At 45.2% G+C, this 26,794-nt stretch overlaps 1 protein-coding gene across 2 annotated transcripts in view; it reads left to right on the top strand.

Annotated features, from left to right (window-relative positions):
* LOC140398691 (zinc finger protein Aiolos-like) overlaps window positions 1-26,794 on the top strand; it is a 296,455-nt gene that overhangs the window by 96,535 nt on the left and 173,126 nt on the right. The window contains exons 4-5 of one of the 2 annotated variants that reach the window (XM_072487687.1): window positions 620-784; window positions 4,183-4,350. In XM_072487687.1, coding sequence (XP_072343788.1) covers window positions 620-784; window positions 4,183-4,350 — 333 coding nt within the window. Of the gene's footprint in view, window positions 1-619; window positions 881-4,182; window positions 4,351-26,794 lie in introns of both variants that reach the window. The other variant, XM_072487686.1, reaches the window with a different exon arrangement.

Below are 26,794 nucleotides of genomic sequence, written 5' to 3'. Positions count from 1 at the left end.
AGACGCAATGACTGAAAGGTCCTTTCTGTGCTGTGTGACTATGGCTGAGGGATATTGACAGTTGATTTGGAAATAATGTTTCCTTATCTGGGAGAATCTAGGACTAGGAGCCAATGCTTAAAAATAAGGGGTCGTCCATTTAAGACAGATGAGAATTTCTTCCTCTGAAAATCGCTTATTGTCACAAGTAGGCTTCAAATGAAAAGCCCCTAGTCGCCACATTCCAGCGCCTGTTCGGGGAGGCTGGTACGTGATTTGAACCGTGCTGCTGGCCTGCCTTGAAAGCCAGCGATTTAGCCCTGTGCTAAACCAGCCCCTCCTCTCGGGGGACCATGAGCCTCTGGAACTCTCTTCCTCAGAAGTTGAGAGAAGCAGAGTCTATGTATATTTTTAAGGCAGATGCAGATAGATTGTTGATAAACAAGCGTGTGTCAGATTCTCGGGGGTAGGTGGGAATGTGGGGTTGAGGTTAACTATGGCTGATTGAATGGCAGAACAGGCTCGAGGGGCTGAATGGCCTGCTCCTGATTTGTTTGTTCGTATGAGTAAGTCATTTTTGATGCACAGTGTTAACCACTGGAAGAATGAACTGACGGCTTTGCTATTGCTTATTGTACAGCAGACGCAGTGACTCCTGATTATGATGATGGTGAGCAAGCTCTTGATCTTCGGGATGATGGATGTCACGTTGAGGAATATGGAGGAACCAACAGCAGCGGCTGCGTGCTAGAGAATGAAAGCTATGACGGGGATCACTGCAACAATCGATCGACTTCAGCCGATGGTATTAGAGCGTCTAATGGAAAACTGACATGTGATATCTGTGGACTGTCATGTGTTGGGCCAAATGTCCTCATGGTACACAAGCGAAGCCACACTGGTAATTGGTGTTACTAAATTTACAGTACAAGACCATAATCCATTCAGCATTGTACAGTGGAACCAATTTAAATGCATAACATTTAACAAATATCACACTTCAGTGTTAATTTAGTTAATATGTAATTGTTTTACATCCTGAATACAGGATTCTTTTTAACCTACGGCATTTCTTTGCAGGAGACCTTAAGTGCTCGGGTGAAGTCTGAGCCTTGTACTTCCCCACCCACCACTCTCAGTTAGTAAAAGACATGCTTCCTGGCCATGTCACTGCACAATGACTAGTGGAAGGTGCACACTTTGGGCTGCGTTTTACCTGTCCCTTCCTGGCATGTTTTCGGCCGGGCGAGGGGAGTGATCACATACGGGAGCACAAGTGGTTAGCACTGTGGCTTCACAGCGCCAGGGTCCCAGGTTCGATTCCGGCTGGATCACTGTCTGCGGAGTCTGCACGTTCTCCCCGTGTCTGCGTGAGTTTCCTCCGGGTGCTCCGGTTTCCTCCCACAGTCCAAAAACGTACAGGTTAGGTGGATTGGCCATGCTAAATTACCCTTAGTGACCAAAAAAGGTTAGGAGGGGTTATTGGGTTACGGGGATAGGGTGGAAATGAGGGCTTAAGTGGGTAGGTGCAGACTCGATGGGCCGAATGGCCTTCTCCTGCACTGTATGTTCTACAGAATAAACCTGGTGGCAAGCCCTCCAGTTTCCCACCCACTCCGACCCAATTCCCAGAATATGCTAGACGGCTGGGCATCAAAATCTTTTCTCCCGGCATAGTTAAATGAATATTTAAAGGTTAATCATGTTTGTTAACAAGTCTCTTGACCGGAATAATCGCTGCCCACACAGTAATATGGTTGGCGTGGGCAGTTGGTCGGGTGTGGCAGGCCATTTTTAAGACCGTCATGAGAAAAGGTGGTAAGGAAGCGTGGTGGGGGGTGGGCACCTCATTCAGGGGGTGCACTGTGCACATCAGGAGGGCCCCCCCCTCCCTCAAGATGACAACACCCCCACCCTTCATCTGTACTGCCTCTCTGCTCTAGGATCTCTCCCTGCCCTAAAACCCCAGGATGTACCTATTCTGAGCAGCCGTGATCCTCTTTGAGTTTCTTCCTGAAGTCCCACTGTTGCCCATTTCTAAACAACGGCACTGCTGGAACTGAGGGAGGTTGGGACTTCCTGTCATTGAGGGGCGGAAGCCCTATTCTCAGCCACTTTAGCCTGCTTATAGCGTGATATTGCTGCGCGGGCATGCTTCCCTGGTACATGCCGGCTTCCGGCCGACTTTCCTTCTATGGTGAATGGGTGGGGAGCAGTCGGCACACCCCATAAAATTCAACCCATTATTCGTGCGATTCCAGGACAGATGCTCGTGAAAGTATAATGTTTGGCCAATCAACCAACAGAAGGTGTACTCCTTTACTGGTGTCCGTTTTACATTTGGCGAATAACAAGGTGCTTATTGAGAAATTCATTGGCCAGTATTTGCTGCCCGTATCCTGTGCGCAATTGGCCAGGAGGCGATACGCTCACAGCTGCCTTGTAACTGCTCAGAGAGACTGTGTGTCACAGCTAAATGCACTGGTCACCCCTCAGTTTAATGCAAGAATAAAGCTTTGTCCCTTTCTAATGATTTCAAAGTTACAGATCATCCATTTTCACAACAAACTAGTTGACAATCACAGGACGGCTTAAACCCGAGTTGACCAGCACTGATCAACCGTGCTTCACTTTTTAATCGGTCCTTAAATTGCAAATAGGTTTTTACAACAATGTTGAATGAAGCTTAACAAGGAAAGCAGTGTGCCTGAAACATTGCAGAAGCCAATGGTGAAATGTTGCCTTTTATTTCCATGGTGACCCTAAGAAACAACATTCCATGGGCGAGATCTTCTGGTTGCTCATGTTGGCGGGTTCTTCCGGTCCTGCTGATAGCGCAGTGAAATCCCAGTGACAGCAGTGGGACCACAAGTCCCGACGCAAGCCAATAGCAGCCTGTCTCCCGCCACCGAGATTCACACCACAGGGAGGCTGGAGAATCTCGCCCGACATCTCTTTGTGGGCTGCTGAACAAAGAACAAAGAAAAGTACAGCACAGGAACAGGCCCTTCAGCCCTCCAAGACAATAGAATCACAGAATGGCTATGGCACAGAACAAGGCGGTTTGTCCTGCCATGCCTGCACTGGCTGCACAAGGGAACCCTGAGCCACTCCCCAGCTTCTCCCCGTGGCCCTGCACATGCTTTGTTTTCAGATAATTAACCAATTCTGAATTGTTTGAACCTGCCTCCACCTAATTCCTGGGAAATGCATATCACCTCTTTCCCGCTGCATGAGTTCGCACCGATATCCTGCTTTGATTATTCTGAGCAGATGGTTTGGAAGTTTTGTCAGGAACGGGAAAGTGTTTGTGCAAATTATTTGCATCCTGACCTCACTTTCCCCAGTCCCTCAGTACCTTCTCAGTGCATCACAACTCATCCATTACAAAGAAGAAGCTATTTCAATTTCCCATAAGTATTGTAAATTAACTTGAAGATCAAGCAGGGCAGTGAGGAACCTTGCCACAACAGCCTGTGACAAACAATCAGAATTCTGCCACCTAGCTGTGGTTAATGCAAAGGCAACACAACGAGCAGGCTGTCTACACTAAAACTAAAACATTTTTCTGGGGCACCATCACTAATTTCTCGGATAACCATCGTTTTCATGTTATTGGAATGATGTGGATTATCCAAGAGGCTTGGGAAGCAGAGGGTTTGGTTTGGTTTTTTTCATTCCCAACAAATTGGATTTCCACATTAAAATTCCATTTTCCCATCAGTGAAGATTCACATGAGCCTGGTGAGACACCCATTGACACGTGGCCGAGGTAGTGAGCATGGCCCAAGGCTACGTTCATTTACTGAAGTTAGAGTTCATGTTGATCAGCATTAAGTTCACCTTCCTGATCATCACCATCACTCTGAAACAAATTTATCCCGGGTTAATTTTACAAATTTGCATTCTTGCACAGAGATTCACCTCCAAAACATTCTGGTTTCCTGCATGTTAACAGGGGGGAAATCGTGGAGGGTGCGGTGCGCTGGCAGGAGTGTGAAGTGCTGAAAGTACCCACTGCGACTGGCCAGCAAACACCGTCCCGCAGACTTGTTAGTTTTCAAACAAAATTTTGCCGCCAAAGGGTCATTCCAAACACGTTACATTCTTCAACAATCTGCCTCCCAAAATAGTACGTGAATGTTTGAGAATGTTCTGTATGTGAACTCCTTGAATCATTAATGGCATCTCTTGCTTTTGCAGGTGAGCGGCCATTTCACTGTAGTCAATGTGGAGCATCCTTTACTCAGAAAGGAAATCTTCTGCGCCACATAAAACTTCACACTGGCGAAAAGCCCTTCAAATGTCACCTCTGTAATTACGCTTGTCGACGCAGAGACGCCCTGTCAGGTCACCTGCGTACACATTCCAGTAAGTCGATCAGTGAATTAAATTATTTAGTGTCATCAAAAATTTTGACATTGTTTCAGATCAGCTTCCAAGAAGTATGAGTAAAGGTCATGATTTGCATGCAAGCTTCATTTGAGGAAATAGGCCAGAAGCAAATCAAACTATTTCATAATCTATAAAATTATAATTGCAAGAAGAAATGTGAACAGTTTGTAACACCAGTACGTGTCAGTGATTTTGTTGTCAGTATATCTGTCTGCCATGATTGTTTGCAACGCGTTAATATCAGTTCGAGTTTTCCGCAGTGAAGTAGGACTCATCGAAAGGAGCAAGGCAGAAAATAATGTTAAAATCAAATATTCAGTGTACCACCAATATATTCAGTTTTACTTTTTCACAGTAACTTGATTGGTGTTCTGCCGCAATAAACCCTCGCTACCTATTCAACTAACCCTCGGGCGGAATTTTACCACCCTGTCCTGGTGGGGGCGGGGCCAGAAAATGCAGGTTCAAATCCCGCCACTTCAGATGGTGAAATTTGAATTCAAGAAAAATCCTGAATTAAAAAAGTCTAATGGTAACCATGAAACCATTGCCGATTGTCTTAAAAACTCATCTGGTTCACTAATGTCTTTGAGGGAAGGAAATCTGCCGTCATTACCCGGTCTGGCCTACACGTGACTCCAGACCCACAGCAATGTGGTTGACTCTTAACTGTCTCCTCAAGGGCAATTAGGGTTGGGCAATAAATGCTGGCACAGCCTGCGTCGCCCACGTCCCAGGAATGAATTTAAAAAGAAAGATGATACCACATGATAATTATAGACGAGCAAGACCGTTATGATTCGTCCATCTAGAGAGACATTCAGTTCTTCGCAGCGCCACATCCAATTTCTCTTAAATTATTTCAGGGCTTTCACTTCCAATACACTAACTGAAAACCAATTCCATGATGTGTTCACTTTTCTTGTGAAGAGGAAACTCCTGACATTAATCCTAAATTTGCCTCTATGTTAGTTTGAATCTACGTCTCCTTGTCCTATTCATGTAATTTAATTTGAAGTAATTTTCAGATTTACCTTTTCCATCATCTAAAGGGGCTGGTTTAGCACAGGGCTAAATCGCTGGCTTTTAAAGCAGACCCAGGCAGGCCAGCAGCACGGTTCATTTCCCGTACCAGCCTCCCCGAACAGGCGGCGGAATGTGGCGACTAAGGGCTTTTCACAGTAACTTCATTGAAGCCTACTTGTGACAATAAGCGACTTTCATTTCATTTCATCTTTCCAGTCCTTCTTGTTGCTGTCAGGTTATCTCTCAGACATCACCTTCCAAGACTGAAGAGTTCTTCATTGTTTTCCTCAAAGCTTAACCCCTCTGCCATAAGGAATCGGGCTCATAGTCCATCTGTGCGGTGCCTCCAAATCTCTTTTGCTTTCATGGCTAAACCAAACTCAGTGCAGTGTGAGCACATACTGTACAATTTTGATCATGACCATCCTTTGACTTGTGTAGTGTCTGTGAGTTTCCTCCGGGTGCTCCGGTTTTATTGCACAGTCTAAAGATGTGTTCGTTAGGTGGATTGGCCATGCTAAATTGCCCCTTAGTGTCCAAAGATGTACAGGTTAGATTACGGGGATAGGGCAGGGTGGATAGGAAATTGGGTTCATGTAGGATGCTCTTTCCAAGGATTGGTGCAGACTCAATGGGCTGAATGGTCTCCTTCTGCACTGTAGGGATTTTATGAACAGATAATCAAATGACTGACGGGTAAAAATCAAAAGACACTTGTCAGAGGAGCTATGTAAGGTGAGGGTTGTAGTAAATCGGATGTCGCAAGTATTGCTGCTGAGACCAGTAATTTAATTCAATGGTTTACATTCAGAAGCTCATTGTAACTTATTCACATTTGTAGTTGATACCAAACGAGAAAAATTGGTGGAATTGGCGGAGGCAACCCAGAAGTTACAGAATGAGTTGAAATAAGTAAATGGATAGAAACATGACAGGTGAAGTTAAATGCAGGCACATGTACAGTATCACAGAAAGTAAAGAATTATGGCTAGCATTCACACTGATGTACTGAACACTCAGCATGGCCAAAACATGCAGAGCACCGACCAACAAAGCTTCAGTTTTGATTAATAAAAGGGTTTCCTTTTTCAGCTAAGATCCTGGCTACCCAATCTCAGATTGACCTTTTTGTGGTGGGAAGGTCTCTTCTTCCTGCGGTGAAGAGGGTGGGAGACTCGGCAATTGCTCAGATCTCGCCCCAGGTTTTGTGGATTTGGTCTTTCTCAAAGGCTGCCAAGGGGACTGGACATGGCGTTGTTGGCAGACAAAGGATTTTGTGAACACATATCCTCTGCCACTGGGGAGTACATTACGTTTAGTAAGAGGGAGTCCATCTCAGCTTCTGTGCTGTGGGAGGCCCTTAATGTGGTCATTAGGGGGAGATCATTTCCTACAAGTCACACAATGAAAGGATTGGGAGGCTGGAGCGACGGGGGCTGCTGGATTGTCCTTGATGTGGACCGCCAGCACGTCCCTCTGCTCTTACACTGGAGATGCTGGCGAGTAGGAAAAAGTTGCAGACGCAATTTGAATTACTCTCAGCGGGTGAGGCGGTGAGCCAGCTCGACACTCGACAGGGACGTTCTGTGAACACGGGGAGAAGGCCAGTCACCTTTTTTTAAATAAAATATTTTATTGAAAATTTTTGGTCAACCAACACAGTACATTGTGCATCCTTTACACAATATTATAACAACACAAAGCTGCTGCTGCTGCCTTCTTTTTTCCATTCCATCTATCTTTCTGCGAGGTATTCGACGAACGGTTGCCACCGCCTGGTGAACCCTTGAGCCGACCCCCTTAGAACGAACTTAATCCGCTCTAGCTTTATAAACCCTGCCATGTAATTTATCCAGGTCTCCACCCCCGGGGGCTTGGCTTCTTTCCACATTAGCAATATCCTGCGCCGGGCTACTAGGGACGCAAAGGCCAAAACATCGGCCTCTCTCGCCACCTGCACTCCCCTCTCTTGTGCAACCCCAAATATAGCCAACCCCCAGCTTGGTTCGACCCGGACCCCCACTACTTTTGAAAGCACCTTTGTCACCCCCATCCAAAACCCCTGTAGTGCCGGGCATGACAAAAACATATGGGTATGATTCGCTGGGCTTCTCGAGCACCTCGCACACCTATCCTCCACCCCAAAAAATTTACTGAGCCGTGTTCCAGTCATATGCGCGCTGTGTAATACCTTAAACTGAATCAGGCTTAGCCTGGCACACGAGGACGACGAGTTTACCCTGCTTAGGGCATCTGCCCACAGCCCCTACTCGATCTCCTCTCCTAGCTCTTCTTCCCATTTCCCTTTTAGTTCGTCCACCATAGTCTCCCCTTCGTCTCTCATTTCCCTATATATATCCGACACCTTACCGTCCCCCACCCATTTCTTTGAGATCACTCTGTCCTGCACCTCTTGTGTCGGGAGCTGCGGGAATTCCCTCACCTGTTGCCTCGCAAAAGCCCTCAGTTGCATATACCGGAATGCATTCCCTTGGGGCAACCCATATTTCTCGGTCAGCGCTCCCAGACTCGCGAACTTCCCATCCACAAACAGATCTTTCAGTTGCGTTATTCCTGCTCTTTGCCACATTCCATATCCTCCATCCATTCCCCCCGGGGCAAACCTATGGTTGTTTCTTATCGGGGACCCCCCCCAAGGCTCCAGTCTTTCCCCTATGCCGTCTCCACTGTCCCCAAATCTTCAGTGTAGCCACCACCACCGGGCTTGTGGTGTAGTTCCTCGGTGAGAACGGCAATGGGGCTGTCACCATAGCCTGTAGGCTAGTCCCCCTACAGGACGCCCTCTCTAATCTCTTCCACGCCGCTCCCTCCTCCTCTCCCATCCACTTACTCACCATTGAAATATTAGCGGCCCAATAATACTCACTTAGGCTCGGTAGTGCCAGCCCCCCCCTATCCCTGCTACGCTGTAAGAATCCCTTCCTCACTCTCGGGGTCTTCCCGGCCCACACAAAACCCATAATGCTCTTTTCAATCCTTTTAAAAAAAGCCTTCGTGATCACCACCGGGAGGCACTGAAACACAAAGAGGAATCTCGGGAGGACCACCATCTTAACTGCCTGCACCCTCCCTGTCAATGACAGGGATACCATATCCCATCTCTTGAAATCCTCCTCCATTTGTTCCACCAACCGCGTTAAATTTAACCTATGCAATGTGCCCCAATTCTTGGCTATCTGGATCCCCAGGTAACGAAAGTCCCTTGTTACCTTCCTCAACGGTAGGTCCTCTATTTCTCTACTCTGCTCCCCTGGATGCACCACAAACAACTCACTTTTCCCCATGTTCAATTTATACCCTGAAAAATCCCCAAACTCCCCAAGTATCCGCATTATTTCTGGCATCCCCTCCGCCGGGTCTGCCACGTATAGTAGCAAATCGTCCGCATACAAAGATACCCGGTGTTCTTCTCCTCCTCTAAGTACTCCCCTCCACTTCTTGGAACCCCTCAACGCTATCGCCAGGGGCTCAATCGCCAGTGCAAACAATAATGGGGACAGAGGGCATCCCTGCCTTGTCCCTCTATGGAGCCGAAAATATGCAGATCCCCGTTCATTCGTGACCACGCTCGCCATCGGGGCCCTATACAACAGCTGCACCCATCTAACATACCCCTCTCCAAAACCAAATCTCCTCAACACCTCCCACAAATAATCCCACTCCACTCTATCAAATGCTTTCTCGGCATCCATCGCCACTACTATCTCCGTTTCCCCCTCTGGTGGGGGCATCATCATTACCCCTAACAGCCTCCGTATATTCGTGTTCAGCTGTCTCCCCTTCACAAACCCAGTTTGGTCCTCGTGGACCACCCCCGGGACACATTCCTCTATTCTCATTGCCATTACCTTGGCCAGAATCTTGGCATCTACATTTAGGAGGGAAATAGGTCTATAGGACCCGCATTGTAGCGGGTCCTTTTCCTTCTTTAAGAGAAGCGATATCGTTGCTTCAGACATAGTCGGGGGCAGTTGTCCCCTTTCCTTTGCCTCATTAAAGGTCCTTGTCAGTACCGGGGCGAGCAAGCCCACACATTTTCTATAGAATTCGACTGGGAATCCATCCGGTCCCGGGGCCTTTCCCGCCTGCATGCTCCTAATTCCTGTCACCACTTCTCCTACCTCGATCTGTGCTCCCAGTCCCACCCTTTCCTGCTCTTCCACCTTGGGAAATTCCAGCCGATCCAAAAACTCCATCATTCTCTCCCTCCCATCCGGGGGTTGAGCTTCATATAATTTTTTATAAAATGTCTTGAACACTTCATTCACTCTCCCCGCTCCATCTCTCCTTCCTCATCCCTCACTCCCCCTATTTCCCTCGCTGCTCCCCTTTTCCTCAATTGGTGTGCCAGCAACCTGCTCGCCTTCTCCCCATATTCGTACTGTACACCCTGTGCCTTCCTCCATTGTGCCTCTGCAGTGCCCGTAGTTAGCAAGTAAAATTCTACATGTAGCCTTTGCCTTTCCCTGTACAGTCCCTCCTCCGGTGCTTCCGCATATTGTCTGTCCACCCTCAAAAGTTCTTGCAGCAACCGCTCCCGTTCCTTACTCTCCTGCTTCCCTTTATGTGCCCTTATTGATATCAGCTCCCCTCTAACCACCGCCTTCAGCTCCTCCCAGACCACTCCCACCTGGACCTCCCCATTATCATTGAGTTCCAAGTACTTTTCAATGCACCCCCTCACCCTTAGACACACCCCCTCATCTGCCATTAGTCCCATGTCCATTCTCCAGGGTGGGCGCCCTCCTGTTTCCTCCCCTATCTCCAAGTCTACCCAGAGTGGAGCGTGATCCGAAATGGCTATAGCCGTATACTCCGTTCCCCTCACCTTCGGGATCAACGCCCTTCCCAGCACAAAAAAGTCTATTCGCGAGTAGACTTTATGGACATAGGAGAAAAACGAGAACTCCTAGGTCTGCTAAATCTCCACGGGTCTACACCTCCCATCTGCTCCATAAAATCTTTAAGTACCTTGGCTTCTGCCGGCCTCCTTCCAGTCCTGGACTTCGACCTATCCAGCCCTGGTTCCAACACCGTATTAAAATCTCCCCCCATTATCAGCTTTCCCATCTCTAGGTCCGGAATGCGTCCTAGCATCCGCCTCATAAAATTGGCATCATCCCAGTTCGGGGCATATACGTTTATCAAAACCACCGTCTCCCCCTGTAGTTTGCCACTCACCATCACGTATCTGCCCCCGTTATCCGCCACTATAGTCTCTGCCTCGAACATTACCCGCTTCCCCACTAATATAGCCACCCCCCTGTTTTTCGCATCTAGCCCCGAATGGAACACCTGCCCCACCCATCCTTTGCGTAGCCTAACCTGGTCTATCAGTTTCAGGTGCGTTTCCTGTAACATAACCACATCTGCCTTAAGTTTCTTAAGGTGTGCGAGTACCCGTGCCCTCTTTATCGGCCCGTTCAGCCCTCTCACGTTCCACGTGATCAGCCGGGTTGGGGGGCTTTTTACCCCCCCCTTGTCGATTAGCCATCCCCTTTTTCCAGCTCCTCACCCGGTTCCCACGCAGCTGTATCTCCCCCAGGCAGTGCCCCCCCCGCCCATCCCCTCCCATACCAGCTCCCCCCTCTCCCCAGCAGCAGCAACCCAATAATTCCCCCCTCCCACCACCCCCGCTAGATCCCCCGCTAGCATAATTACTCCCCCCATGTTGCTCCCAGAAGTCAGCAAACTCTGGCCGACCTCGGCTTCCCCCCCGTGACCTCGGCTCGCACCGTGCGACGCCCCCTCCTTCCTGCTTCTCTATTCCCGCCATGATTATCATAGCGCGGGAACCAAGCCCGCGCTTCTCCCTTGGCCCCGCCCCCAATGGCCAACGCCCCATCTCCTCCACCTCCCCTCCTCCCCCCATCACCACCTGTGGAAGAGAGAAAAGTTACCACATCGCAGGTTAGTACATAAAACTCCTCTTTCCCCCCTTTTTAACCCCCCTCTTCGCCCCCCACATTCGCCCCACCACTTTGTTCAAACGTTCTTTTTAATAACCCGCTCATTCCAGTTTTTCTTCCACAATAAAAGTCCACGCTTCATCCGCCGTCTCAAAGTAGTGGTGCCTCCCTCGATATGTGACCCACAGTCTTGCCGGTTGCAGCATTCCAAATTTTATCTTCTTTTTATGAAGCACCGCCTTGGCCCGATTAAAGCTCGTCCTCCTTCTCGCCACCTCCGCACTCCAGTCTTGATAAACGCGGATCACCGCGTTCTCCCATTTACTGCTCCGAGTTTTCTTTGCCCATCTAAGGACCATTTCTCTATCCTTAAAACGGAGGAATCTCACCACTATGGCTCTGGGAATTTCTCCTGCTCTCGGTCCTCGCTCCATCACTCGGTATGCTCCCTCCACCTCCAACGGACCCGCCGGGGCCTCCGCTCCCATTAACGAGTGCAGCATCGTGCTCACATATGCCCCGACGTCCGCTCCCTCCACACCTTCAGGAAGACCAAGAATCCTCAGGTTGTTCCTCCTTGCGTTGTTTTCCAGTGCCTCCAACCTTTCCACACATCGTTTCTGATGTGCCTCCTGCGTCTCCGTCTTCACCACCAGGCCCTGTATGTCGTCCTCATTCTCGGCTGCCTTTGCCTTCACGACCCGAAGCTCCCGCTCCTGGGTCTTTTGTTCCTCCTTTAGCCCTTCGATCGCCTGTAGTATCGGGACCAACAGCTCTTTCTTCATTTCCTTTTTGAGCTCTTCCACATAGCATTTCAAGAACTCTTGTAGTTCAGGGCCCCATGTTAAACTGCCACCTTCCGACGCCATCTTGGTTTTTGCTTGCCTTCCTTGCCGCTGTTCTAAAGGATCCACTGCAATCCGGCCACTTTCTCCTCCTTTTTTCATCCGTATCCAGGGGGGATTCCCTTCTGGTTTACCGCACAGTGTTTTTAGCCGTCAAAATTGACGTTGGGGCTCCTATCAAGAGCCCAAAAGTCCCTTTCACCGGGAGCTGCCGAAACATGCGACTCAGCTGGTCATCGCCGCACCCGGAAGTCGGCCAGTCACCTTTTAACGCACAAGCGGAGGCGACAGGCTGCCACCCGGGAGATTGTGGGGGGGCCCGGGTGGCAGGTTGGTTTCCACCCCATCAAAGGTTGATGCTGTGTTTGAAGCTTATTATCGAAGTGTGTACAGGTTGGAGGCCCCGGAGGAGAGGCCGCCCATGATGCAGTTTTTGGAGGGGTTCTCCCTCCCGGTGGTGGAGACGGAGAGAAGGGAGGAGTTGGAATCCCCGATAGGCCCCGAAGTGGTTATGAAATGAATTGGCTTAATGCAGTTGGGTAAAGCTCCAGGCCCGGATGGATTTCCCATCGAGTTTATATGAGAAATTTGTGGGGCAGTTTCTGAAAAATGAAATGAAATGAAAATCGCTTATTGTCACAAGTCGGCTTCAAATGAAGTTACTGTGAAAAGCCCCTAGTCGCCACATTCCGGCGCCTGTTTGGGGAGGCTGGTACGGGAATTGAACCGTGCTGCTGGCCTGCCTTGGTCTGCTTTAAAAGCCAGCGATTTAGCCCTGTGCTAAACATCCCCTGCTGCTATTGGACATATTTAATGATTCCTTGTTCCGGGAGGGGGGAGTATTTCCAGTCACATATCGCAGGTCTCTATTTCCCTGATTTTGAAAAAGGATAAGGGCCCGACAGAATGTGGGCCCTATTAGCCTATCTCGTTGCTGAATGCTGATGCTAAATTACTGCCTAAAGTGTTGGCAATGGCCTTGGAGTCCTGCCTTCCAGGGGTGGTTGTGGAAGATTTTGGGTTTTGTCAAGGGTGGGAAGCTGCCGGCTAATATCCGTTGATGATTAAATATCGTCCTTTTCCCTCTCCAGCCCCCAAACCGCAGCTGATTGTTTCAATGGACTAAAAAGCGTTTTGATAGGGTCAGTGGGGGGATCGATTTGAGATTCTTGGGGGGTTTGGTTTTGGACCTGTGTTTATCATTGGGTTGTTGTTTAGGGCTCCCACCGCGAGTGTTCACACAAACGGCTGAAGCCCAGTTGAATAGGGGTACGAAGCAGTGTTGTCCGTTGTCACCGTTTTGGCAATCGAACCACTGGCCATAGCGTTAAGACCTTCCACTGATTGGAGGGGGATAAAGCAGGAAGGAGGGAGGGAGCATAGGGTGTCCTTGTATGCAGGTGATCTGCTTCTTTATATTACCGGCCCAGTCTCCACCACAGACAAGATAATGAAGCTACTTAGGAGTTTCAGCTCCTTCTCAGGTGAAAGGTTGAATTTGGATAAGAGCGAATACTTTCTGGTACCTCGGATCCAATAGTGGTGTCCACTCTGAGGGTTTGGAGGCAGTTCAGACAACATTTTAAGCTCGATTCCATGTCGTTGGCAGCCCCTGTTTGTAGGAATCTCGAATTTCAACTGATGGGGGAGGAGAGGCTGGAGCGGTTTGGGGATCTGTCTGGAGGATAGATAGGCTTGTTGGATTTGATGGAGCTGTTGAATGAGGTGAAGAGGAAGTGCGAGGGTGAGCTGCTTCTGGTTTTTAATGGGGGGGGGGAAAGTGAGGCTCTTCACAGGGTCAACTCCACCTCCTCCTGTGATAGGCTCAGCTTGATACAGTTCAAGGCGGTGCACAGGGCACATCTGAGCAAGACGAGGATGAGTGTTCTCTTCTCAGGGGTGGAGGATAGATGCAAACACTGTTCTCAGGAGGGCCAGCGAACCGGACCCATATGTTCTGGTCATGTCCTAAACTTGTAAGCTTCTGGGTCTCCTTCTTTAACACCATGTCAGGGATTCTTGATATCGAGCTGGCACCGTGACCACTGGTGGCCATTTTCGGGATTTTGGGCTCATTGATGCTGAAGACGGTTGGCGGCGGAAGACCTCACCTTTGCCTTGTTGATTGCCCGGAGGCGAGTTCTGCTGTGGTGGAGATATCCGACCCGCCCAGTGCCTTGGCCTGGCTGGCTGATTTAATGGTGTTCCTGTAGCTAGAGGAGGTCAAATACACTCCTAGAGAGTGGGTAGAAGAGTTTTACTCGTGACGGCAGCCATTCATTTCCTTTTTCAGAGAGTTAGTCACTGTCAACTGTTATTGATCTTTTTTAGTTATACGTTGTAGGGTATATTGGAGAGGGTATAAGTGACTGAAGTATAATGGTATATTGGAGAGGGTATAAGTGACTGAAGTATAATGGAGAGGGTATAAGTGACTGAAGTATAATGGTATATTGGAGAGGGTATAAGTGACTGAAGTATAATGGTATAATGGAGAGGGTATAATTGACTGAAGTATACATAGAACATAGAAAATACAGCACAGAACATGCCCTTCGGCCCACGATGTTGTGCCGAACCTTTGTCCTAGATTAATCATAGATTATCATTGAATTTACAGTGCAGAAGGAGGCCATTCGGCCCTTTGAGTCTGCACCGGCTCTTGGAAAGAGCACCCTACCCAAACTCAACACCTCCACCCAACACCAAGGGCAATTTGGACATTAAGGGCAATTTATCATTGGCCAATTCACCTAACCCGCACATCTCTGGACTGTGGGAGGAAACCGGAGCACCCGGAGGAAACCCACGAAGACACGGGGAGGACGTGCAGACTCCGCACAGACAGTGACCCAAGCCGGAATCGAACCTGGGACCCTGGAGCTGTGAAGCAATTGTGCTATCCACAATGCTACCGTGCTGCCCTTGAGAACAAATAAATCTACACTATATCATTTTACCGTAATCCATGTACCTATCCAATAGCTGCTTGAAGGTCCCTAATGTTTCCGACTCAACTACTTCCACAGGCAGTGCATTCCATGCCCCCACTACTCTCTGGGTAAAGAACCTACCTCTGATATCCCTCCTATATCTTCCACCTTTCACCTTAAATTTATGTCCCCTTGTAATGGTTTCTTCCACCCGGGGAAAAAGTCTCTGACTGTCTACTCTATCTATTCCCCTGATCATCTTATAAACCTCTATCAAGTCGCCCCTCATCCTTCTCCGTTCTAATGAGAAAAGGCCTAGCACCCTCAACCTTTCCTCGTAAGACCTACTCTCCATTCCAGGCAACATCCTGGTAAATCTTCTTTGCACCTTTTCCAAAGCTTCCACATCCTTCCTAAAATGAGGCGACCAAAACTGTACACAATACTCCAAATGTGGCCTTACCAAAGTTTTGTACAGCTGCATCATCACCTCACGGCTCTTAAATTCAATCCCTCTGTTAATGAACGCGAGCACACCATAGGCCTTCTTCACAGCTCTATCCACTTGAGTGGCAACTTTCAAAGATGTATGAACATAGACCCCAAGATCTCTCTGCTCCTCCACATTGCCAAGAACTCTACCGTTAACCCTGTATTCCGCATTCATATTTGTCCTTCCAAAATGGACAACCTCACACTTTTCAGGGTTAAACTCCATCTGCCACTTCTCAGCCCAGCTCTGCATCCTATCTATGTCTCTTTGCAGCCGACAACAGCCCTCTTTACTATCCACAACTCCACCAATCTTCGTATCGTCTGCAAATTTACTGACCCACCCTTCAACTCCCTCATCCAAGTCATTAATGAAAATCACAAACAGCAGAGGACCCAGAACTGATCCCTGCGGTACGCCACTGGTAACTGGGATCCAGGCTGAATATTTGCCATCCACCACCACTCTGACTTCTATCGGTTAGCCAGTTCGTTATCCAACTGGCCAAATTTCCCACTATCCCATGCCTCCTTACTTTCTGCATAAGCCTACCATGGGGAACTTTATCAAATGCCTTACTAAAATCCATGTACACTACATCCACTGCTTTACCTTCATCCACATGCTTGGTCACCTCCTCAAAGAATTCAATAAGATTTGTAAGGCAAGACCTACCCCTCACAAATCCGTGCTGACTATCCCTAATCAAGCAGTGTCTTTCCAGATGCTCAGAAATCCTATCCTTCAGTACCCTTTCCATTACTTTGCCTACCACCGAAGTAAGACTAACTGGCCTGTAATTCCCAGGGTTATCCCTAGTCCCTTTTTTGAACAGGGGCACGACATTCGCCACTCTCCAATCCCCTGGTACCACCCCTGTTGACAGTGAGGACGAAAAGATCATTGCCAACGGCTCTGCAATTTCATCTCTTGCTTCCCATAGAATCCTTGGATATATCCCGTCAGGCCCGGGGGACTTGTCTATCCTCAAGTTTTTCAAAATGCCCAACACATCTTCCTTCCTAACAAGTATTTCCTCGAGCTTACCAATCTGTTTCACACTGTCCTCTCCAACAATATCGCCCCTCTCATTTGTAAATACAAAGAAAAGTACTCGTTCAAGACCTCTCCTATCTCTTCAGACTCAATACACAATCTCCCGCTACTGTCCTTGATCGGACCTACCCTCGCTCTAGTCATTCTCATATTCCTCACATATGTGGAAAAGGCCTTGGGGTTTTCCTTGATCCTACCCGCCAAAGATTGTTCATGCCCTCTCTTAGCTCTCCTAATCCCTTTCTTCAGTTCCCTCCTGGCTATCTTGTATCCCTCCAATGCCCTGTCTGAACCTTGTTTCCTCAGCCTTACATAAGTCTCCTTTTTCCTCTTAACAAGACATTCAACCTCTCTTGTCAACCATGGTTCCCTCACTCGACCATCTCTTCCCAGCCTGACAGGGACATACATATCAAGGACACGTAGCACCTGTTCCTTGAACAAGTTCCACATTTCACTTGTGTCCTTCCCTGACAGCCTATGTTCCCAACTTATGCACTTCAATTCTTGTCTGACAACATCGTATTTACCCTTCCCCCAATTGTAAACCTTGCCCTGTTGCACGTACCTATCCCTCTCCATTACTAAAGTGAAAGTCACAGAATTGTGGTCACTATCTCCAAAATGCTCCCCCACTAACAAATCTATCACTTGCCCTGGTTCATTACCCAGTACTAAATCCAATATTGCCCCTCCTCTGGTCGGACAATCTACATACTGTGTTAGAAAAGCTTCCTGGACACACTGCACAAACACCACCCCATCCAAACTATTTGATCTAAAGAGTTTCCACTCAATATTTGGGAAGTTAAAGTCGCCCATGACTACTACCCTATGACTTCTGCACCTTTCCAAAATCTGTTTCCCAATCTGTTCCTCCACATCTCTGCTACTATTGGGGGGCCTATAGAAAACTCCTAACAAGATGACTGCTCCTTTCCTATTTCTGACTTCAACCCATACTACCTCAATAGGGTGATACTCCTCGAACTGCCTTTCTGCAGCTGTTATACGATCTCTAATTAATAATGCCACCCCCCCACCTCTTTTACCACCCTCCCTAATGTTATTGAAACATCTATAACCAGGGACCTCCAACAACCATTTCTGCCCCTCTTCTATCCAAGTTTCCGTGATGGCCACCGCATCGTAGTACCAATCCATGCCTTAAGTTCACCCACCTTATTCCTGATGCTTCTTGCGTTGAAGTATACACACTTCAACCCATCTCCGTGCCTGCAAGTACTCTCCTTTGTCAGTGTTCCCTTCCCCACTGCCTCATTACACGCTTTGGCGTCCTGAATATCGGCTACCTTAGTTGCTGGACTACAAATCCGGTTCCCATTCCCCTGCCAAATTAGTTTAAACCCTCCCGAAGAGTACTAGAAAACCTCCCTCCCAGGATATTGGTGCCCCTCTGGTTCAGATGCAACCCGTCCTGCTTGTACAGGTCCCACCTTCCCCAGAATGCGCTCCAATTATCCAAATACCTGAAGCCCTCCCTCCTACACCATTCCTGCAGCCACGTGTTCAACTGCACTCTCTCCCTATTCCTAGCCTCGCTATCACGTGGCACCGGCAACAAACCAGAGATGACAACTCTGTCTGTCCTAGCTTTTAACTTCCAGCCTAACTCCCTAAACTTGTTTATTACCTCCACACCCCTTTTCCTACCTATGTCGTTGGTACCAATGTGCACCATGACTTCTGGCTGCTCCCCCTCCCCCTTAAGGATCCTGAAGACACGATCCGAGACATCCCTGGCCCTGGCACCCGGGAGGCAACATACCTTCCGGGAGTCTCGCCCGCGACCACAGAATCTCCTATCTATTCCCCTAACCATTGAATCTCCTACAACTATTGCTTTTCTATTCTCCCCCCTTCCCTTCTGAGCCCCAGAGCCAGACTCAGTGCCAGAGACCTGGCCGCTAGGGCCTTCCCCCGGTAGGTCATCCCCCCCAACAGCATCCAAAATGGTATACTTGTTTTGAAGGGGAACGGCCATGAGGGATCCCTGCACTTTCTGCCTGTTTGTTTTTTTCCCCCTGACTGTAACCCAGCTATTCTTGTCCTGTACCTTGGGTGTGGTTACCTTCTTGTAACTCTTCTCAATCACCCCCTCTGCCCCCCGGATGATCCAAAGTTCATCCAGCTTCAGCTCCAGTTCCCTAACACGGTCTTTGAGGAGCAGAAGTTGGGTGCACTTCCCGCAGGTATAGTCAGTGGGGACACCGGTGGTATCCCTCACCACCCACATCCTACAGGAGGAGCATGTAACTGGCCTAGCCTCCATCCCCTCTTACCTGACAGAATATAGCTGCCCTGTGGACTAACTAGATCTCCGCCCTCCGACCCTGCTCCCAGTCAGCTACACTTTCTGTAAACTCCTGGCTCTCTTCGCATTCTTTGCGGAAATGTCGGAAACAAAATGAAAGGAGCACCTTACTCCCTCCTCACCTAACTCCCTCGGTCACCAAACTCTCACTATCGCACTCAAATGCACCAAATTCAGCACTCCCTCGGTCACCAAACTCTCACTATCGCACTCAAATGCACCAAATTCAGCACTCCCTCGGTCACCAAACTCTCACTATCGCACTCAAATGCACCAAATTCAGCACTCAGTGCAAACAAAGTCTGCACTGGAGGGGATCACTTTTATACTGTGAATCTAGCCTCTGAAAACTGGCCTAATCCAATTAACTAATTAACAAGCTCCAGCTGCAAGTGCCTACAAGTAGAAGCCTGGTTAAAGCTTATTGAAAATTCACCTTCTTCTAAACCAAACAGTAACTTTTAAGTTAATTAACTAAATAAAAGAAAGACTAAACTATAGATAAAAATGAAGCCTTATACTCCCTCGGTCACCAAACTCTCACTATCGCACTCAAATGCACCAAATTCAGCACTCAGAGCAAATATGATGGTATATTGGAGAGGGTATAAGCGACTGAAGTATAATGGTATATCGGAGAGGGTATAAGTGACTGAGGTATAATGGACAGGGTATAAGTGACTGAAGTATAATGGTATATTGGAGAGGGTATAAGTGACTGAAGTATAATGGTATATTGGAGAGGGTATAAGTGACTGAAGTATAATGGTATATTGGAGAGGGTATTAGTGACTGAAGTATAATGGTATATTGGAGAGGGTATCAGTGACTGAAGTATAATGGTATAGAGGAGAGGGTATTACTGACTGATGTATAATGGTATATTGGAGAGGGTATAAGTGACAAGTATAATGGTATATTGGAGAGGGTATAAGTGACTGAAGTATAATGGTATATTGGAGAGGGTATAAGTGACTGAAGTATGATGGAGAGGGTATAAGTGACTGAAGTATAATGGTATATTGGAGAGGGTATAAGTGACTGAAGTATAATGGTATGTTGTAGAGGGTATAAGTGACTGAAGTATAATGGTATATTGGAGAGGGTGTAAGTGACTAAAGGATAATGGTATATTGGAGAGGGTATAAGTGACTGAAGTATAATGGGAAAATGGAGAGGGTATAAGTGACTGAAGTATATTGGAGAGGGTATAAGTGACTGAAGTATAATGGTATATTGGAGAGGGTATAAGGGACTGAAGTATAATGGTATATTGGAGAGGGTATAAGTGACTGAAGTATAATGGTATATTGGAGAGGGTGTAAGTGACTAAAGTATAATGGTATATTGGAGAGGGTATAAGTGACTGAAGTATAATGGAGAGGGTATAAGTGACTGAAGTATAAAGGTATATTGGAGAGGGTATAAGTGACTGAAGTATCATGGACAGTGAATAAGTGACTGAAGTATAATGGTATATTGGAGAGGGTATTCGTGACTGAAGTATAATGGGATATTGGAGAGGGTATAAGTGACTCAAGTATAATGGTATATTGGAGAGGGTATGAGTGACTGAAGTATAATGGACAGGGTATAAGTGACTGAAGTATATTGGGGAGGGTATAAGTGCCTGAAGCATAATGGAGAGGGTATAAGTGACTGAAGTATATTGCAGAGGGTATAAGTGACTGAAGTATATTGGAGAGGGTATAAGTGACTGAAGTATAATGGTATAATGGAGAGGGTATAAGTGACTGAAGTATACTGGTACATTCGAGAGGGTATCAGTGGCTGAAGTATATTGGAGAGGGTATAAGTGACTGAAGTATAATGGTATATTGGAGAGGGTATAAGTGACTGAAGTATAATGGTATATTGGAGAGGGTATAAGTGACTGAAGTATAATGGTATATTGGAGAGGGTATAAGTGACTGAAGTATAATGGTATATTGGAGAGGGTATAAGTGACTGAAGTATATTGGGGAGGGTATAAGTGACTGAAGTATAATGGAGAGGGTATAAGTGACTGAAGTATAATGGTATATTGCAGAGGGTATAAGTGACTGAAGTATAATGGTATATTGGAGAGGGTAGAAGTGACTGAAGTATAATGGAGAGGGTATAAGTGACTGAAGTATAATGGTATATTGGAGAGGGTACAAGTGACTGAAGTATAATGGAGAGGGTATAAGTGACTGAAGTATATTGGAGAGGGTATAAGTGACTGAAGTATAATCGAGAGGGTATAAGTGACTGAAGTATATTGGAGAGGGTATAAGTGACTGAAGTATATTGGAGAGGGTATAAGTGACTGAAGCATATTGGAGAGGGTATAAATGTCTGAAGTATAATGGTATATTGGAGAGGGTATAAGTGACTGAAGTATAATGCAGAGGGTATAAGTGACTGAAGTATAATGGTATATTGGAGAGGGGAGACGTGACTGAAGTATAATGGTATAATGGACAGGGTATAAGTGACTGAAGTATAATGGAGAGGGTATAAGTGACTGAAGTATAATGGTATATTGGAGAGTGTATAAGTGACTGAAGTATAATGGTATATTGGACAGGGTATAAGTGACTGAAGTATAATGGTATATTTTAGAGGGTATAAGTGACTGAAGTATAATGGTATAATGGACAGGGTATAAGTGACTCAAGTAGAAGGTATATTGGAGAGGGTATAAGTGACTGAGGTATAATGGTATAATGGACAGGGTATAAGTGACTCAAGTGGAAGGTATATTGGAGATGGTATAAGTGACTGAAGAATAATGGTATATTGGAGAGGGAAGAAGGGACTGAAGTATAATGGAGAGGGAATAAGTGACTGAAGTATAATGGTATATTGGACAGGGTATAAATGACTTAAGTATAATGGTATGTTGAAGAGGGTAGAAGTGACTGAAGTATATTGGAGAGGGTATAAGTGACTGAATTATAATGTTATATTGGAGAGGGTATAAGTGACTGAAGTATAATGGAGAGGGTATAAGTGACTGAAGTATAATGGTATATTGGACAGGGTATAAGTGACTGAAGTATAATGGTGTATTGGACAGGGTATAAATGACTGAAGTATGATGGTGTATTGGAAAGGGTATAAATGACTGAAGTATAATGGTATAATGGACAGGGTATAAGTGACTGAAGTATAATGGTATGTTGGAGAGGGTACAAGTGACTGATATATCTTGGAGAGGGTATAAGTGACTGAAGTATAATGGTATATTGGAGAGGGGATAAGTGACTGAAGTATAATGGTATAATGGACAGGGTATAAATGATAAGTAAGATGGTATATTGGACAGGGTATAAGTGACTGAAGTATAATGGTTTATTGCAGAGGGGATAAGTGACTGAAGTATAATGGACAGGGTATCAGTGACTGAAGTATAATGGTATATTGGACAGGGTATAAGTGACTGAAGTAGAATGGTATATTGGACAGGGTATAAGTGACTGAAGTATAATGGTATATTGGAGAGGGTATAAGTGACTGAAGTATAATGGTATATTGGAGAGGGTATAAGTGACTGAAGTATAATGGTATGTTGGAGAGGGTATAAGTGACTGAAGTATATTGGAGAGGGTATAAGTGACTGAAGTATAATGGTATGTTGTAGAGGGTATAAGTGACTGAAGTATAATGGTATATTGGAGAGGGTATAAATGACTGAAGTATAATGGTATGTTGTAGAGGGTAGAAGTGACTGAAGTATAATGGTATATTGGAGAGTGTATAAGTGACTGAAGTATAATGGTATATTGGACAGGGTATAAGTGACTGAAGTATAATGGTATATTGGAGAGGGTATAAGTGACTGAAGTATAATGGTATGTTCGAGAGGGTATAAGTGACTGAAGTATATTGGAGAGGGTATAAGTGACTGATGTACAATGGTATATTGGAGAGGGTACAAGTGACTGAAGTATAATGGTATATTGGACAGGGTATAAATGACTGAAGTATAATGGTATATTGGAGAGGGTATAAGTGACTGAAGTATAATCGTATATTGGAGAGGGAAGAAGGGACTGAAGTATAATGGTATATTGGACAGGGAATAAGTGACTTAAGTATAATGGGATGTTGAAGAGGGTATACGTGACTGAAGTATATTGGAGAGGGTATAAGTGACTGAATTATAATGGTATATTGGAGAGGGTATAAGTGACTGAAGTATAATGGTATGTTGGAGAGGGTATAAGTGACTGAAGTATATTGGAGAGGGTATAAGTGACTGATGTACAATGGTATATTGGAGAGGGTATAAGTGACTGAAGTATAATGGTATATTGGACAGGGTATAAATGACTGAAGTATAATGGTATATTGGAGAGGGTATAAGTGACTGAAGTATAATGGTATATTGGAGAGGGAAGAAGGGACTGAAGTATAATGGTATATTGGACAGGGTATAAGTGACTTAAGTATAATGGTATGTTGAAGAGGGTATACGTGACTGAAGTATATTGGAGAGGGTATAAGTGACTGAATTATAATGGTATATTGGAGAGGGTATAAGTGACTGAAGTATAATGGTATGTTGGAGAGGGTATAAGTGACTGAAGTATATTGGAGAGGGTATAAGTGACTGATGTACAATGGTATATTGGAGAGGGTATAAGTGACTGAAGTATAATAGTATATTGGACAGGGTATAAATGACTGAAGTATAATGGTATATTGGAGAGGGAAGAAGGGACTGAAGTATAATGGAGAGGGAATAAGTGACTGAAGTATAATGGTATATTGGAGAGGGTACAAGTGACTGAAGTATAATGGTATATTGGACAGGGTATAAATGACTGAAGTATAATGGTATATTGGACAGGGTATAAGTGACTGAAATATAATGGTAGATTGGAGAGGGTATAAGTGACTGAAGTATAATGGTATATTGGACAGGGTATAAATGACTGAATTATAATGGTATATTGGACAGGGTATAAGTGACTGAAGTATAATGGTATATTGGAGAGGGGATAAGTGACTGAAGTATAATGGAGAGGGTATAAGTGACTGAATTATAATGGTATATTGGAGAGGGTATAAGTGACTGAAGTATAATGGTATATTGGACAGGGTATAAATGACTGAAGTATAATGGTATATTGGACAGGGTATAAGTGACTGAAGTATAATGGTATATTGGACAGGGTATAAGTGACTGAAGTATAATGGTATATTTTATAGGGTATAAGTGACTGAAGTATAATGGTATAATGGACAGGGTATAAGTGACTCAAGTAGAAGGTATATTGGAGAGGGTATAAGTGACTGAGGTATAATGGTATAATGGACAGGGTATAAGTGACTCAAGTGGAAGGTATATTGGAGATGGTATAAGTGACTGAATTATAATGGTATGTTGAAGAGGGTATAAGTGACTGAAGTATATTGGAGAGGGTATTAGTGACTGAATTATAATGGTATATTGGAGAGGGTATAAGTGACTGAAGTATAATGGAGAGGGTAAGTGACTGAAGTATAATGGTATATTGGACAGGGTATAAGTGAGTGAAGTATAATGGTATATTGGAGAGGGTATAAGTGACTGAAGTATAATGGAGAGGGTATAAGTGACTGAAGTATAATGGTATATTGGACAGGGTATAAGTGACTGAAGTATAATGGTGTATTGGACAGGGTATAAATGACTGAAGTATGATGGTGTATTGGAAAGGGTATAAATGACTGAAGTATAATGGTATAATGGACAGGGTATAAGTGACTGAAGTATAATGGTATGTTGGAGAGGGTACAAGTGACTGAAGTATCTTGGAGAGGGTATAAGTGACTGAAGTATAATGGTATATTGGAGAGGGGATAAGTGACTGAAGTATAATGGTATAATGGACAGGGTATAAATGATAAGTAAGATGGTATATTGGACAGGGTATAAGTGACTGAAGTATAATGGTTTATTGCAGAGGGGATAAGTGACTGAAGTATAATTGTATATTGGACAGGGTATAAATGATAAGTAAGATGGTATATTGGACAGGGTATAAGTGACTGAAGTATAATGGGATATTGGAGAGGGTATAAGTGACTGAAGTATAATGGTATATTGGAGAGTGTATAAGTGACTGAAGTATAATGGGATATTGGAGAGGGTATGAGTGACTGAAGTATAATGGACAGGGTATAAGTGATAGAAGTATATTGTGGAGGGTATAAGTGACTGAAGTATAATGGTATATTGGAGAGGGTATAAGTGACTGAAGTATAATGGAGAGGGTATAAGTGACTGAAGTATAATTGACAGGGTATCAGTGAATGAAGGATAATGGTATCTTGGAGAGGGTATATGTGACTGATGTATAATGGTATGTTGGAGAGGGTATAAGTGACTGAAGTATAATGGTATGTTGGAGAGGGGAGAAGTGACTGAAGTATATTGGAGAGCGGATAAGTGACTGAAATATAATGGTATATTGGACAGGGTATAAGTGACAGAAGTATAATGGTATATTGGACAGGGTATAAGTGACTGAAGTATAATGGTATATTTTAGAGGGAAGAAGTGACTGAAGTATAATGGTATATTGGACAGGGTATTAGTCACTGAAGTATAATGGTATATTCGACAGGGTATAAGTGACTGAAGTATAATGGACAGGGTATCAATGACTGAAGTATAATGGTATATTGGAGAGGGTATAAGTGACTGAAGTACAATGGTATATTGGAGAGGGTATAAGTGACTGAAGTTTATTGGAGAGGGGAGAAGTGACTGAAGTATAATGGTATCTTGGAGAGGGTATAAGTGACTGAAGTATAATGGTATATTGGAGAGGGTATAAGTGACTGAAGTATAATGGACAGGGTATCAGTGACTGAAGTATAATGGTATATTGGACAGGGTATAAGTGACTGAAGTAGAATGGTATATTGGACAGGGTATAAGTGACTGAAGTATAATGGTATATTGGAGAGGGTATAAGTGACTGAAGTATAATGGTATGTTGGAGAGGGTATAAGTGACTGAAGTATAATGGTATATTGGAGAGGGTATAAGTGACTGAAGTATATTGGAGAGGGTATAAGTGACTGAAGTATAATGGTATGTTGTAGAGGGTATAATTGACTGAAGTATAATGGTATATTGGAGAGGGTATAAATGACTGAAGTATAATGGTATGTTGTAGAGGGTATAAGTGACTGAAGTATAATGGTATATTGGAGAGTGTATAAGTGACTGAAGTATAATGGTATATTGGACAGGGTATAAGTGACTGAAGTATAATGGTATATTGGAGAGGGTATAAGTGACTGAAGTATAATGGTATGTTGGAGAGGGTATAAGTGACTGAAGTATATTGGAGAGGGTACAAGTGACTGATGTACAATGGTATATTGGAGAGGGTACAAGTGACTGAGGTATAATGGTATATTGGACAGGGTATAAATGACTGAAGTATAATGGTATATTGGAGAGGGTATAAGTGACTGAAGTATAATGGTATATTGGAGAGGGAAGAAGGGACTGAAGTATAATGGTATATTGGACAGGGAATAAGTGACTTAAGTATAATGGTATGTTGAAGAGGGTATACGTGACTGAAGTATATTGGAGAGGGTATAAGTGACTGAATTATAAAGGTATATTGGAGAGGGTATAAGTGACTGAAGTATAATGGTATGTTGGAGAGGGTATAAGTGACTGAAGTATATTGGAGAGGGTATAAGTGACTGATGTACAATGGTATATTGGAGAGGGTATAAGTGACTGAAGTATAATGGTATATTGGACAGGGTATAAATGACTGAAGTATAATGGTATAATGGAC

This window comes from Scyliorhinus torazame, chromosome 21 (assembly GCF_047496885.1).
Source record: "Scyliorhinus torazame isolate Kashiwa2021f chromosome 21, sScyTor2.1, whole genome shotgun sequence".
In the NCBI taxonomy this organism is placed as follows: Eukaryota; Metazoa; Chordata; class Chondrichthyes; order Carcharhiniformes; family Scyliorhinidae; genus Scyliorhinus; species Scyliorhinus torazame.
The sequence above is the reverse complement of the archived record's forward strand: the minus strand, read 5'-3'. Positions and strand labels throughout refer to the sequence as shown.